General features: G+C 41.9%; 1 protein-coding gene across 2 annotated transcripts in view; it reads left to right on the top strand.

Annotated features, from left to right (window-relative positions):
• Positions 1-17,147, top strand: part of pkn2a (protein kinase N2a) — a 126,800-nt gene that overhangs the window by 49,172 nt on the left and 60,481 nt on the right. For both annotated transcript variants that reach the window (XM_061977704.2, XM_061977705.2), the window contains exons 2-3: positions 2,400-2,564; positions 2,715-2,850. In XM_061977704.2, the coding sequence (XP_061833688.1) occupies positions 2,400-2,564; positions 2,715-2,850 (301 nt within the window). The remainder of the gene's footprint in view (positions 1-2,399; positions 2,565-2,714; positions 2,851-17,147) is intronic.

The raw sequence follows: 17,147 nt of genomic DNA, 5'->3' as shown, positions 1-17,147 counted from the left end.
CTGAAGTGGAACTGTTTGGCTTTTATGTCACAGCCAGCATACACCAACACTGATTGTGTAATTGTACACCCATAAGCAGAGTAACATTATTATGCGGGGCAGCAAGATATTGCGATTTTTTTTAATCCTGCGATATATATTGTGATATGAACAAAATGTCAGCGGGTCTTTTTCGGATATATTTAAGTATGTCCACTTCCACTCTAGACAAGGGTGTGCTTCCTGATTAAAAGAGAGATCTAAAACTGAACAAGAATGAAACTATACTTACATTGGACGTCACCCTTCTGTTCACCTGTATTCCAACCCAGGGTGCAGTAGAGACAGTCAGGCAACGTCTACTAGGTGATATATAGATCCACACTAAACCCAGAACAGATTTGCATTTTGCTGGAACTTTGCCTTAACACGACATACTTTCAAATCATGGCAACCTTTTACCCACAAAAACATGGTTGTGCCAAAGGATCACCTGTATCCCCAATAGTAGCAAACCTTTACATGGAGGACATAGAAAAGAGAGCTCTGAGCTCTTTTAAGAAAACAGCTCCAAGTCCTTGGTACAGATATGTGGATGACACATGGGTGAAAATCAGAAACCAAGTTTAATTACAGATTATTGCTATTTGTTATTGTCAAAAAAATATTTGTTTTGTTATTGTTTACAAACGTTGCCAATAAGTCCATGGACACAGGAGGACTTTAATGGCAAAAAAAGGATTCAAGTCAGGAAGTAGTAGCAAATCATTTAAAAAAAAATTATATATTTTTACACCGCCCTTCTGTGTTTTTGTCTGATTATAATTGTGATTAAAAAATGTAATCATTTAACGAATTTGGACATTTTAAATGTCAGTTTTAAGATTGATATGGCCAATACTGCCCCTTTAACGACTTGGTATTGAATCGATTAGCCAAATTTGTAGTATTGTATTGCCCCAAACTAATGTAAAGTATCCAAACAAGTGCTTGTTACATCTGAACAGAAGTGTAGACAGAAACATGTGACAACAGAAAGTATCCGCTATTAACACTAAATAAGGAAGTGGAATATTAATAGTTTGGATAAAATAATGCAACTGGAAGTGACGCGATATGTTACCACGTCAGCAGCCAAATTAGGAGCCTTTGTAACCCCTTTTGAAATGGTTATATTATCATTTATTTACCATCCATCCATTTTCTACCGCTTATTCCCTTCGGGGTCGCAGGAGCCTATCTCAGCTACAATTGGGCGGAAGGCGGGGTACACCCTGGACAAGTCGCCACCTCATCGCAGGGCCAACACAGATAGACAGACAACATTCACACTCACATTCACACACTAGGGCCAATTTGGTGTTACCAATCAACCTATCCCCAGGTGCATGTCTTTGGAAGTGGGAGGAAGCCGGAGTATCCGTAGGGAACCCACGCAGTCACGGGGAGGACATGCAAATTCCACACAGAAAGATCCTGAGCCCGGGATTGAACTCACGACTACTCAGGACCTTCGTATTGTGTGGCAGATGCACTAACCCCTCTCCCCACCGTGCTGCCCTTTAATTTATTTATCTTATTTTATTTTATTTTATAAAAAAAATTTTAAAGTACCTTATCTTCACCATACCTGGTTGTCCAAATTAGGCATAATAATGTGTTAATTCCACGACTGTATATATCGGTTGATATCAGTATCGGTTGATATCGGTATCGGTAATGAATGAGTTGGACAATATCGGAATATCGGATATCGGCAAAAAGCCATTATCGGACATCCCTAATTGTGATGTATATTGTTATCGCGGGGGGCTGCAATATATATCGCAATATAGATTTAAGGCCATATCGCCCATCCTGAGGGCCAACAAAACTTGGCGTACGGGCCACAACTGGCCCCCTGGCCACACCTTGGACGCACTTGATATACAGTATACCGCTGTCCCTTATCTAGCTTACTTTCCCTACTTGGCTTGTCAGTGTTTGCTATTGATGCTTTTTCATTGACAACACCATGTACTATTTGGTACTACTGTTTTTGTTGTACTTCCTCAGCTAGTGTCCCAGACATGCTCAACTGTTGCCATCGAGTAAAGTAAACCATTGTTAAACTTATTGGTGGAAAACATTCGTCATTATCCTCAACACTTGAAGACATTCTGCTGGAAATGACTTAAATAAGAGCACATATATTATCATTAGTCTACACAGTTGTGGATGCTATGCTGTGTTGTATTCTCTTCACTGTGCTGGAGTGGTCCTTTTTCTCCTCAACATCAATCTTCTTTGTGTTTTTGTTTGCTCTTTTTTTCCAATTCTACTACTTAAAAAAGGAAGGCGATTAAAGATGAGCCGTCCCAGGCGTAAAACATAGACGCACCATATTCCATGAACCTCGTCTTCTTCCTCTCCTCTTGCAGGGGGATTCCAGGGTCCAGCTTGTTTCCGAGCGGCTCGGTCTTGGCAACAATCTGGAACTGTCAGACACCATGGTCCAGCAGAAACTGGATGAGATCAAGGAGCAGATTCGCAGAGAGATTCGCAAGGAGCTGAAGATTAAAGAAGGTGCAGAGAACCTACGCAAGGTACCTTTAATGTCTTTGGTTTACTGTGAGCAGTGTCAACATTATTGCACAACCAAAAGTGTGTCATAGCTTATTCCTGCCCGTTGTGTGTGGTGTTATCAAATAGTCTGTCTTCTATCCCAGTCTGTCAATTTCTTCACCTGTCCTCAGGTCACTACAGACAAGAAGAGCCTGGCTTATGTTGACAACATGTTGAAAAAATCCAACAAGAAGGTTGAGGAGCTTCACCAGGAGCTGCAGGAGCTCAACGCCCATATTGTGGTTAAAGACCCTGAAGAATTACAAGGTAACTATGAGCCAACAGTGTTACATACGTGTGTAAATGTTTAAGTGGTGTGTGTGACGGTTTTATGTAATCATAATTTGGTAGCTGAAATGCAAATTGTGATTGAAAGTCTCTTATTGTCTAATGTAAGGGGCAGGAGAGGCCAACGCAAAACCTAATATATAAAAAAATACAGTGAAACCTCATATTACGAACTTAATTGGTTCTTGAACATGTTGCGCAAACTGACAAGTTCATTTAGTAAAGCAGAGTTCCCTATACAAATAAATTGAAACATGAATAATTGGTTTTAGGAAGAAACGGCACACTTTGCAGACACTATGTGTGTGTGTGTGTGTGTGTGTGTGTATGTGTATATCCATCCATCCATCCATCTTCTTCCGCTTATCCGAGGTCGGGTCGCGGGGGCAGCAGCCTAAGCAGGGAAGCCCAGACTTCCCTCTCCCCAGCCACTTCGTCCAGCTCCTCCCGGGGGATCCCGAGGCGTTCCCAGGCCAGCCGGGAGACATAGTCTTCCCAACGTGTCCTGGGTCTTCCTCGTGGCCTCCTACCGGTCGGACATGCCCTAAACACCTCCTTAGGGAGGCGCTCGGGTGGCATCCTGACCAGATGCCCGAACCACCTCATCTGGCTCCTCTCGATGCGGAGGAGCAGCGGCTTTACTTTGAGCTCCCCCCGGATGACAGAGCTTCTCACCCTATCTCTAAGGGAGAGCCCCGCCACCCGGCGGAGGAAACTCATTTCGGCCGCTTGTACCCGTGATCTTGTCCTTTCGGTCATAACCCAAAGCTCATGACCATAGGTGAGGATGGGAACGTAGATCGACCGGTAAATTGAGAGCTTTGCCTTCCGGCTCAGCTCCTTCTTCACCACAACGGATCGATACAGCGTCCGCATTACTGAAGACGCCGCACCGATCCGCCTGTCGATCTCACGATGTATGTGTATATATATGTATATATATATTTTAGGGGTCAGTGACGTGCGGTGAGGTTGATGGCTGGTGAGGCACTGACTTCATCACAGTCAGATTTACAAACATATGAACCCTAAAGAGTATCTTATTCACCATTTGATTGGCAGCAGTTAACAGATTATGTTTAAAAGCTCATACCAGCATTCTTCCCTGCTTGGCACTCAGCATCAAGGGTTGGAATTGGGGGTTATTAAATCACCAAAAATGATTCCCGGGTGCGGCGCCGCTGCTGCCCACTGCTCCCCTCACCTCCCAGGGGGTGATCAAGGGGATGGGTCAAATGCAGAGGACAAATTTCACCACACCTAGTGTGTGTGTGACAATCATTGGTACTTTAACTTAACTTTAACTTTACACATACAAACTGTAGCACACAAAAAAGCACATTTAATTAAAAAAAACGTTATTATGGTCTTACCTTTACTTATAAAATAAGTCCATGAGCCGCTGTTGTGCTGGATTAATGCACCCCCTGACGAGAATGTTATATCAACTAAAGCCCTCACTTAAACTTTCCAAGTGCAAGATTGAAAAAAGATTTTAAAAAGTGTAACCGAGGGCTTCACGGTGGCAGAGGGGTTAGTGCATCTGCCTCACAATACGAAGGTCCTGAGTAGTCTTGGGTTCAATCCCGGGCTCGGGATCTTTCTGTGTGGAGTTTGCATGTCCTCCCCGTGACTGCGTGGGTTCCCCTCCGGGTACTCCGGCTTCTTCCCACTTCCAAAGACATGCACCTGGGGATAAGTTGATTGGCAACACTAAATTGGCCCTAGTGTGTGGATGTGAGTGTGAATGTTGTCGGTCTATCTGTGTTGGCCCTGCGATGAGGTGGCGACTTGTCCAGGGTGTAACCCGCCTTCCGCCCGATTGTAGCTGAGATAGGCTCCAGCGCCCCCCGTGACCCCAAAGGGAATAAGCGGTAGAAAATGGATGGATGGGTAACCGAGGGTTTATAAATGTCGCCTATACTGTATGAAACTACAAAATAACAAACACGGAGGCTCCAGTTTACACGAGGACCACTTTATTTACCTTCTTTCAAAAACTTCCGCTCCACTCCAACGTGTCATCACTTCCGCTCTTAGCGCCTTCAAAATAAGAGCTCAAGGCATATACTGTATAACAGCGCATAACAGGAACTTAACATCACAAAGAGGAAAGCCCATAAAAATAGGTTACAAAAGTTATTTAATAAGAAGCCAAAAAGTGCAAAAACAATAATGTTCGTGTTGGAGGAGTTGTGAATTAGATACACCTGCAGTCTGCAGGTGTACCTAATGTTGTGGCCCTGCAGTCATTCGCAACTCCTCCAACACAAACATTATTGTTTTTGCACTTTTTGGCTTCTTATGAAATAACTTTTTTAAATAGATTCAATCTTGCACGTGGAAAGTTTAAGTGTGGGCTTTAGTTGATATAACACTCCCGTCAGGGGTTGCCGTGCATTCTACGGCGGGGGTGCAGGAGGCGAGCCTCAGCCAGTGCGTCTTTTGCAGTCGTTTTATGATCGCTCAGCACAAGAAATACGTTACACACATACAGTTGTTGACAAAATACACTGTACATTATATACCTCAGCTAACTAAACTATGGAAATGTATAATATAATTCATATAGCAATACGGTCTCACTGCACAGCAGACCAGCAGTTAGCCGAGTCCGCAATCCATGGTGAGGCACAACGCAGTGACGTGCCTCGACTGGCTGCTGTTCACCGCACCGTCTCTTCTCAGTATTTGAACGGCAAATGTGAAAATTCTGCGATTTTTAAATAAAAATAATCTAAAACGGGTGAAGTTAAATGGAAAATAACTTTATAGTATAATCACTGGATACATATAACAATTTAATAAAAAATGTTTCTTTTTACATTTTTTTTCTATCCATGATGGCCCCACCTCACCTGCCTCTAGTGACTGCACGTCACTGTTAGGGGTGTAACGGTACGTGTATTTGTATTGAACCGTTTCGGTACGGGGGTTTCAGTTCGGTTCGGAGGTGTACCGAACGAGTTTCCACATGGCCATATTAAGTAGCGTACCGCACGTTGTGTAAACAATGCACACCGAGGCACAACACACGGCATGCTAACAACGACCGGGCTACGATAGACTGACCATACGTCCTCTTTTCACCGGACATGTCCTCTTTTGCGGGGCTGTCCGGGTGGAGTTTCTTAAATGCCTCAAATGTCCGGCATTTTGAGTTAGGGTTGCGTGTATTTTCAATGTACGTTCAGGGTTAAGAAGGGGTTAAAAACAAAACAAATTGTGGAGGTGTGCGCAGCAGCATTCATGAGGGAGGGACAGAGAGAGCGAGAGAGTTATGATAAACGCGCATGCGCCGCCAGGCTCTGCTTTTTATCGATGGATTTATCAGATTTAATTTTTTATTATCTATAGCAGGGGTGTCAAAAGTGTGCCCCGAAGGCCACTTGCGGCCCACAGCTAATGTTTTAAAGGCCCACGGCACATTCTAAAAATACTATTAAAATAAACAAAAACATAACAAAAATTGAATAAAAAAGGTTAAATGTAATTTAGAAAAAGTTGCAATGTTGACTAACAAAACAAAGCTGTTTTATTTTCTTTCAAACTGTCATTGCTCAAAACATAATATTGAATCAAAATCAATGTTATTATGAATTATTGACATATCCAAGGTTCTGATTACTTCACATCAAATATTCCATTAAGAAAAATATTTTTGGTGGAAGATTTTGCAAATTTGGTAAATAAATAACCCCAAAATGTATATTTTGTTGTTTTCTTACTGTACCGAAAATGAACCGAACCGTGACCTCTAAACCGAGGTACGTACCGAACCGAAATTTTTGTGTACCGTTACACCCCTAATATTTATATATATATATATATATGTGTCTATTAGGGCTGGGCGAAATGGCCTTTTTTTAATATCTCGATATTTTTAGGCCATATCGCGATACACGATATATATCTCGATATTTTGCCTTAGCCTTGAATGAACACTTGATGCATATAATCACAGCAGTATGATGATTCTATGTGTCTACATTAAAACATTCTTCTTCATACTGCATTAATATATGCTACTTTTAAACTTTCAGGCAGAGAAGGAAATCACAACTATGTCAATTTACCAAAACTGTAATTATTAAACAGTTATTAAGCAGTGGCACAAACATTCATGTCATTTCCAAAACAGAAAGTGAAAGATTGTCAGAGACATTTTAAAACATGATGTCACACAAGATATTTCAATAAGTGTCAAATAAAAATGAGCTGCATAATAGGAAATCAAATAGTGTTCGTCCTTCGCTATGTGGTAGGTTCCTGCGGACGTTATCTCCTTCTGTTGACTCTTTTTTTCATATGGTGTTGATGTGGAAATGTTTGCCTCGGCATTTTGATGGTGTGGCACCGAACGGAGATGTTGACGTACAGAGTTTCAAGCACTCTTCAGGTGACTTTTCAAATGATGCTACTTATTAGCAGCAATGCAACTTTTTGTAGAAACACTTTCGCCCCACACTTGACAAATTACGGTTGTCTGTTCGACATATTCCCACTTGAAGCTAAACCACCGCCAGACGATGGACCCCCTGCTGTTTTTCTTGGGAATTAATTATTCCTTCATTTGTTACCAGATTCGCACCTTCTTTCTCTCGTCTTCCCACTCGCATCACAGCTAACTTTAGCCATGCTGCTACCTCTCTGCTTGAGGGCATATACGTATGTGACGTATGACGTGACAATATGTGACGTGTGTACGAAGGTGCGCTTGTTGTCTGTGAGAAGAAGCGACAAGTTTAGCATTACACTACAGGCTCTTCTCACCAACTGCGTGAGAACGTATACTCGAATATCACGATATAGTCATTTTCTATATCGCACAGACAAACCCGCGATATATCGTGTATATCGATATATCGCCCAGCCCTAATGTCTATATATATATCGATATATAAAACAAGACTTTTGTATCTAAACAACACAACAACATTACAACAATCTCAAATGTCAACATACACACACACGCATTTTGTGGGTGCATTCCAAAAACAAAAAAAGGAAAATAATTTTAGCTTGTGTCTGGGAATAATGGTGGCATTGTTAAACACTCTGGGAGTTTCCGAGTGATAAACGAGCAGTGGCTTCACGTAGTCACCACTAGCATTAGCGCAAACTATCAGTGTGAGGCGATCGTTCATCGGCTTGTGTCCCGGTTGTGCCGTCTCCTTCGCTGTGGCATCTTGTTCAGTCTCATCACAATTAAAGACTTGCTAAGGAACAAAGCCCCCTTCGCTGATAAAATCCTCGAACTGAAGGGGCCGCAAGCCGGAGGCTAAATAGCTAAAATGCGAGCTGTATAGTTTGTCTAGCAACCTGTTGCCATACAGCAAGACTGTGAGAGTTTGGACACATTAAAGCATTTCCACGAAAATTGTTAAAGTTAAGTTAAGTTCAAGTTAAAGTACCAATGATTGTCACACACACTCTAGGTGTGGTGAAATTTGTCCTCTGCATTTGACCCATCCCCTTGTTCACCCCCTGGGAGGTGAGGGAAGCAGTGAGCAGCAGCGGTGGCCACGCCCAGGAATCATTTTGGTGATTTAACCCCCAATTCCAACCCTTGATGCTGAGTGCCAAGCAGGGAGGCAATGGGTCCCATTGTTATAGTCTTTGGTATGACTTGGCCGGGGTTTGAACTCACGACCTACCGATCTCAGGGCGGACACTCTAACCACAAGGCCACTGAGCAGGAAATAAACACGCCAGAAGTGGAAATAAACACGCCAGAAGTGGAAATAAACACGCCAGAAGTGGAAATAAACACGCCAGAAGTGGAAATAAACACGCCAGAAGTGGAAATTAACATGCCTGAAGTGCAGTTTGCGGTCGAAGCTCTTGGAAATGGCCGTGCTTGTGTGCACAGGATGCTATCAGGATGTAACCTAGCAGGCCCCGCCTCTACAAAATGGCTGTTCCCGCATGTACAGGAAGGGATGTCATCAAAATGGCAGCCCCCGATGGCTTCAATCAGCATGTAGAATGAAGGAATGAATGAAGCATACGCCGAGACACGGTTCGTACACAGAGGACAAATACTTCTATGAATAAACAGGAATAGGAACACCGTTTTCCCTGGCCCGGGTCACCGGGACCCCCCTTTGGAGCCAGGCCTGGAGCTGAGGCTCGATGGCGAGCGCCTGGTGGTCGTATCTGCCCCCATGGGGCCCGGCCGGGCACAGACTGAAGAGGCAATGTGGGTTCCCCCTCCAATGGGCTCACCTCCCGTAGGCGGGCCTATGGAGGTCAACTGCTTTGTGAGCTGGACAGAGGCGTTTTTGGCGCGATGTGAACGTAAACTAAAGAAGACGCAAATGGATGTTGTACACTGTACTGTGTTGTTGGAAGGTGACTTTACTTTGCCCCAAACTCAAACTACATTGGACACTCCTTCATAATTATCAGAGGTGGGACCAAGTCATTGCTTTGCAAGTCACAAGTAAGTCTCAAGTCTCGAGTCAAGTCCCGAGTCAAGACAGGCAAGTCTCGAGTCAAGTCCAAAGTCAAGACTGGAAAGTCTCAAGTCAAGTCCCAAGTCCTGCATTTTGAGTTTCGAGTCCTTTCAAGTCCTTTTAACCACAGACTAATATATTTACACAGATTGTGTATGCTTTTAAAACGCTGTATTTATTTATTAAAACAAGTGCATTTGAAATTGCAGGAAAAAAATAGTGCTGACATTGCACTTCATAATAGCACTATTAACCAGTCATTTTAAACATTTAACTCATTCCTTTACAGAATAAACACATTTGAAAAAACAAGTGCAACTGTTCTTATTTGCACATAAGTGTTAACATTGTATTTCCATGGCATATTACATTGTAACTAGTTCCACAACAGTTTCTATCCTGTTCTTACCTTATCTCATTGATCTCATCTCATACTGTATGTGTGTTGATGTGTGCGTACACATGAAAAACATAACAAATACATGAACAAAACAATGAACAGAGTTGTACTTTTTAGATGTCAGGGCCCTATGCAATATGTACACATATTCTTAATATAGTATACATTTTAACTGACCTTTATTTGACTATGTTTGTCTTTTTGTAGGTGGCTAAAATACACGGTGCTGCTGACCACCGTCTAACGTTCCGTTACTGTGTGTGATACATTGACTAACGTAACGTTATGTGTAGGTACCTCATGCAACCCTGCTTAAAAAAAATCACTTGACAAAAAGTATGAATAAGGTAGCGAACTGCAGTGGACGCAACAGATTGCCGTGTTTGCAATGACGTTATAACCATAGACATCTTATAAGTAGACGCAGCATTGGCTGCTGTGACGCGAGCAATTTGGCCGCCATCTTGAAGTGGTGATGAGGAGCCGGCGAGCAGCCTAAACTGACAGTTGACAGGTAGAAAACAAAGATGCCGGGCTGGTGTTCAGCGTTTTCCAAGTGAAGTCACAAGTCAAAGTCGAGTTGCAAGTCTCTTTACATTTTGTCAAGTCGAGTCTAAAGTCATCAAATTCATGACTCGAGTCTGACTCGAGTCCAAGTCATGTAACTCGAGTCCACACCTCTGATAATTATGACACCCCTTTCTCTGACCTCTCTCCAATGGTGCTTGTGTCTATTGCTAGCATTTGTGTAAATAAAAGAATTGTACAGTTATGTTGTCTAAGAGGAAAATTATGATTCCACCACAAATTGTTACTAATATTAGGGATAGAACTGTTTATAAAAAAAACTAAATTAGTCTGTTGACCTGTCAAGGTTCAGTAATCAGTTTAGAGTATATTGTGCTGAGTTCGGGGTCATCGACTCAGTGCTTGCGCCGGCCTATCTCCGCCATATTATCAAACGTTCCCAGTGTCAATTGACAGTGCAAGAGGCAAAGAGTCGGGTAGGAAAGCTAGGAAAAAACTTTGGTTCTTTTAGACAGCCTCTCAGCGGTGACCCGGACAGAGTAAAGACTCTCACAGAGGACCTATAATGGTCTATATCATTTGTATTGAATATGCATTGGTGCTCCAAAGTCACATTTATGACCTGTTTTTTTTCAAACTGTATTCAAGCTGTTAGTGGAGGTGTTCCTTCTCTAAAAGTTTCAGAATTCATCTTTAGAAAATGTACATTGTTCAAAATATATAATGATCAAAAATAAACAATATATGCCGTATTTTCTATAGAGAGCACCGGTATATAAGACGCACCCACGAAATTTCCCATATATTATTGATTGATTGATTGAGACTTTTATTAGTAGGTTGCACAGTGAAGTACATATTCCGTACAATTGACCACTAAATGGTAACACCCGAATACGTTTTTCAACTTGTTTAAGTCGGGGTCCACTTAAATTGATTCATGATACAGATATATACTATCAGATATATACTATCATCATAATACAGTCATCAAACAAGATCATCACATTGAATTATTTACATTATTTACAATCGGGGGGGGGGGGGTTGTTATCATCAGTCATCAACAATTGAGAACTAGAGAAATGGATATTGGAACAGTGTCGGTCTGACTTTGTAGGATATGGACAGCAAGTAGTGGGCAGAGAGACAGAGAGAGAGAGAGACGCACCGGACTTTAAGCCACAGAAATATACGTTGTCAAATGAGTTATTTACACAAAAATATTTTGTAAATGTTTATTTACATACCTTAATTATTTCCAAACGGTGTCTGTAACACGGCAGTAAAACGGCTGATCACACTAAACAGAAGTCATCGTCACGGACCCACTAGCTGCTCAAGCTAGCTCTCCAATCAGCTAAGCAGACTAAATTTGGTGATGTTTTGGTGAATTTGCTGTGGAAACTGCGTGCAAGCTCACGCCCAAATGCATGAACCTTACGATTTAATGCTTTGGCGTTGTTTTTTAACACCAGTGTCCAACAGGGTAACAAAGCTTTTAAGTCAGAAAGCGAAAAACCGTCATAGGTCCCGTTTAGAGAGCAGGGCAGAGGCACCTCCTACTTTGCAGCCAAGTGCTGTTCTGGAGGGTGTGGGATTTCAGCACATGGTGAATGCAGTCGAGCCTCTATTGCTGTGCGATACGGACAAAAAATATATCCCGATTATAGATGTATGTATATCATGATAACAGTACCGCATTTTTCAGAGTATAAGTCGCTGCAGAGTATAAGTCGCACCGGCCGAAAATGCATAATAAAGAAGGAAAAAAACATATATAAGACGCACTGGAGTATAAGTCGCATTTTTTGGGGAAATTTATTTGATAAAACCCAACACCAACAATAGACATTTAGACTTAGACTTAGACTTCCTTTTTATTGTCATTCAAATGTGAACTTTACAGCACAGATAAGAACGAAATTTCGTTACATAAGCTCATGGTAGTGCATGATAAAAAAAATTTGAAAGGCGCTTTAAAATAAATAAAGAATAGTGAACAACAGGCTGAATAAGTGTACGTTATATGAGGCATAAATAACCAACTGAGAACGTGCCTGGTATGTTAACGTAACATATTATGGTAAGAGTCATTCAAATAACTATAACATATAGAACATGCTATACGTTTACCAAACAATCTGTCACTCCTAATCGCTAAATCCCATGAAATCTTATACATCTAGTCTCTTACGTGAATGAGATAAATAATATAATTTGATATTTTACGGTAATGTGTTAATAATTTCACACAAGTCGATATATAATAAAACGATATATAAATATATGCACATACCATATTTTCCACCGGTGTATAAGCCGCACCCACTAAATTTTAGAGGAAAAACTTTTTTTTTCATACATTAGCCGCACTGGACTATAAGCCGTAGACCTATATACAATCGTGGTCAAAAGTTTATATACACTTGTGAAGGACATAATGCCATGGCTGTCTTGAGTTTCCAATAATTTCTACAACTCTTATTTTTTTGTGATAGAGTGATTGGAGCACATACTTGTTTGTCACAAAAAACATTCATGAAGTTTGGTTCTTTTATGAATTTATTATGGGTCTACTGAAAATGTGACCAAATCTGCTGGGTCAAAGGTATACATACAACAACATACATTATCAATTTTGGTGATGTAGAAAAGTTACAATCAAATCAAATTAGCTTCATGGCATGTCCTCTTAACTTCATTTGAGTGATTATGATTGACGACAACTGTTGACTTCTCTGAGCCCATGTGATGCAGTCATTAGACTCGGTTACAAACGTGACAATGGGAAAGTCAAAGGAACTCAGCACAGATCTGAAAAAACTAATCATCGACTTGAACAAGTCAGGAAAGTCACTTGGAGCCATTTCAAAGCAGCTTAAGGTGCCAAGAGCAACTGTGCAGACAATTGTTCGTAAGTATTAAGTGCATGGCACAGTTTTGTCACTGCCACGATCAGGAAGAAAATGCAAGCTACCACCTGCTGCTGAGAGAAAATTGGTCAGGATGATCAAGAGTCAACCGAGAACCACCAAAAAGCAGGTCTGCAATGAATTAGAAGCTGCAAGTGTCAGTGTCCACAGTCAAGCGTGTTTTGCATCGCCATGGACTGAGAGGCTACCATGCAAGAAGGAGGCCCTTGCTCCAGAAGCGACACCTTAAGTCTCGTCTAAAGTTTGCTGCTGATCACATGGACAAAGATAAGACCTTCTGGAGGAAAATTCTGTAGTCAGATGAAACAAAAATTTAGCTGTTTGGCCACAATACCCAGCAATATGTTTGAGGAGAAAAGGTGAGGCCTTTAATCCCAGGAACACCATTCCTACCGTCAAGAATGGTGGTGGTAGTATTATGCTCTGGGCCTGTTTTGCTGCCAATGGAACTGGTGCTTTACAAAGAGTAAATGGGACAATGGAAAAGGAGGATTACCTCCAAATTCTTCAGGACAACCTAAAATCATCAGCCCGGAGGTTGGGTCTTGGGCGCAGTTGGGTGTTCCAACATGACAATGACCCCAAACACACGTCAAAAGTGGTAAAGGAATGGCTAAATCAGGTTAGAATTAAGGTTTTAGAATGGCCTTCCCAAAGTCCTGACTTAAACGTGTGGACAATGCTGAAGAAACAAGTCCATGTCAGAAAACCAACAAATTTAGCTGAACTGCACCAATTTCGTCAAGAGGAGTGGTCAAAAATTCTACCAAAAGCTTGCTGGAAGCTTGTGGATGGCTACCAAAAGCGCCTTATTGCAGTGAAACTTGTAACCAAATATTAAAATTGCTGTATGTATACTTTTGACCCAGCAGATTTGGTCACATTTTCAGTAGACCCATAATACATTTATAAAAGAAACAAACTTTATGAATGTTTTTTGTGACAAAACAAGTATGTGCTCCAATCACTCTATCACAAAAAATAAGAGTTGTAGAAATTATTGTAAAATCAAGAGCGCCATGACATTATGTTCTTTACAAGTGTATGTCAACTTTTGACCGTACGTTGTGAAATGAGTTATTTACACAGAAATATTTTGTAAATGTTTATTTACATACCTAAAATGGCTGATCAAACAAAACAGAAATCATCGCAAGCTAGCTCTCCAATCAGCTAAACAGACTCAATAACTCCACGGTGACGTTTTGGTGAATTTACTGAGGAATTTGTGAAACTGAAACTATATAAAAAGAATGCCATTGTGAGTTAATAATACTAACACAGACACTCGTAAACGTTAGCATATTAGCTAATGCTAACGAGGCTAGCTTGATTACATTACAAGAGCATGTACAAATATGCATGAAAAGACATCACACATTGGACGGTTTAGTATAAATAGTTTTAGTTATATTGTAAAAGGGGCAGCACGGTGGTACAGGGGTTAGTGCATGTGCTTCACAATACGAATGTCCTGAGTTTGATCCCGGGCTCGGGGTCTTTCTGTGTGGAGTTTGCATTTCTCCCCGTGAGTGTGTGGGTTCTCTCCGGATACTCCGGCTTACTCCCACCTCCAAAGACATGCACCTGGGGATAAGTTGATTGGCAACACTAAATTGGCCCGAGTGTGTGAATGTTGTCTGTCTAACAGTGTTGAGGTGAGGTGGCGACTTGTCCAGGGTGTACCACGCCTTCCACCCGAATGCAGCTGAGATAAGCTCCAGCAACCCCCGCGACCCCGAGAGGGACAAGCGGTAGAAAATGGATGGATGGATGGATGGATACATTGTAAAACTTACAAACGTTGGCTGGAGTGATGAATGAATAATCCTTTCGAGCAAAAACGCTATGGACAGTTTTACTTTTGCTTCAAGGCATTATCAAAACCAAAAGTACATTTTTAAAGGGGAACATTATCACAATTTCAGAACGGTTAAAACCATTAAAAATCAGTTCCCAGTGGCTTATTATATTTTTCGAAGTTTTTTTCAAAATTTTACCCATCACGCAATATCCATAAAAAAAGCTTCAAAGTGCCTGATTTTAACCATCGTTATATACACCCGTCCATTTTCCTGTGACGTCACATAGTGAATACAAACAAACATGGCGGAAAGAACAGCAAGATATAGCGACATTAGCTCGGATTCAGACTCGGGTTTAAGCGATTCAACAGATTACGAATGTATTGAAACGGATGGTTGTAGTGTGGAGGCAGGTAGCGAAAACGAAATTGAAGAAGAAACTGAAGCTATTGAGCCATATCGGTTTGAACCGTATGCAAGCGAAACCGACGAAAACGACACAACGGCCAGCGACACGGGAGAAAGCGAGGACGAATTCGGCGATCGCCTTCTAACCAACGATTGGTATGTGTTTGTTTGGCATTAAAGGAAACTAACAACTATGAACTAGGTTTACAGCATATGAAATACATTTGGCAACAACATGCACTTGGAGAGGGCAGACAGCCCAATTTTCATCAATTAATATATTCTGTAGACATACCCTCATCCGCGCTCTTTTCCTGAAAGCTGATCTGTCCAGTTTTGGAGTTGATGTCAGCAGGCCAGGGAAGCTAGGGTCGATATTCTTCTCTTGATCATCTTCGGTGGCATAAGGGACGGTGTGAGCCAAGACATCCAGGGGGTTTAGCTCGCTCGTCTGCGGGAACAATCTGCCGCCATTGCTTGCCGTGCTACCGAGGTCCTTTGTCCCTGAATTGCTCACACACTCCGGCAGATTCAATGGGGGTCTGGCGGCAGATTTCTTTGACTTTATCGTTGGAAATGCATCTGCTTTGAGTGTCGCAGGATATCCACACATTCTTGCCATCTCTGTCGTAGCATAGCTTTCGTCGGTAAAGTGTGCGGAACAAACGTCCAATTTCTTGCCACTTTCGCATCTTTGGGCCACTGGTGCAACTTGAATCCGTCCCTGTTCGTATTGTTACACCCTCAGACAACACACCGACGAGGCATGATGTCTCCAAGGTACGGAAAACAGTCGAAAAAACGGAAAATAACAGAGCTGATTTGACTCGGTGTTTGAGAAAATGGCGGATTGCTTCCCGATGTGACGTCACGTTGTGACGTCATCGCTCCGAGAGCGAATATTAGAAAGGCGTTTAATTCGCCAAAATTCACCCATTTAGAGTTCGGAAATCGGTTAAAAAAAAATATAAATGATAAATGATAAATGGGTTGTACTTGTATAGCGCTTTTCTACCTTCAAGGTACTCAAAGCGCTTTGACACTACTTCCACATTTACCCATTCACACACACATTCACACACTGATGGAGGGAGCTGCCATGCAAGGCGCTAACCAGCACCCATCAGGAGCAAGGGTGAAGTGTCTTGCTCAGGACACAACGGACATGACGAGGTTGGTACTAGGTGGGGATTGAACCAGGGACCCTTTGGTTGCGCACGGCCACTCTCCCACTGCGCCACGCCGTCCCTGGCCTTTTTTCTGCAACATCAAGGTATATATTGACACTTACATAGGTCTGGTGATAATGTCCCCCTTTAACCTGCAACACCTGCAGTGAGCGAACTTGTCCAAAAGGTGGTGTCATAGCACAAACAATAACACACCTTTCCAGTGTCCCGGCTTGGGTTTAATGAAATTTATTGAACACAAAACGTTAGCAAACAAAATTCCATAAACTAGCTGCACCGTTTATAAGCTGCAAGGTTCAAAGCGTAGGGGGAAAAAAGCAGCGGCTTATAGTCCGGAATTTACGGTATTTGTACGGTAAGGTTCTGTTGAAAAAAATTTATCTATACATCTAATGTTGTTGAAGGGTTTGCCCCTGGCTTGTCTGGTAGCTGCTCCAGTATTCATTCAGTAACAGTTGTTTGTTTTGAAACAATCTCTTATTTGACTAGCAACAAAGCTGTTACCATTATAAAGCCAAGTATCACATTGTAAGTCATGTTGGTATTGTGCC

Source organism: Nerophis lumbriciformis, linkage group LG18 (genome assembly GCF_033978685.3).
Source record: "Nerophis lumbriciformis linkage group LG18, RoL_Nlum_v2.1, whole genome shotgun sequence".
NCBI lineage: Eukaryota > Metazoa > Chordata > Actinopteri > Syngnathiformes > Syngnathidae > Nerophis > Nerophis lumbriciformis.
This window is presented reverse-complemented; position numbering and strand designations above follow the sequence as displayed.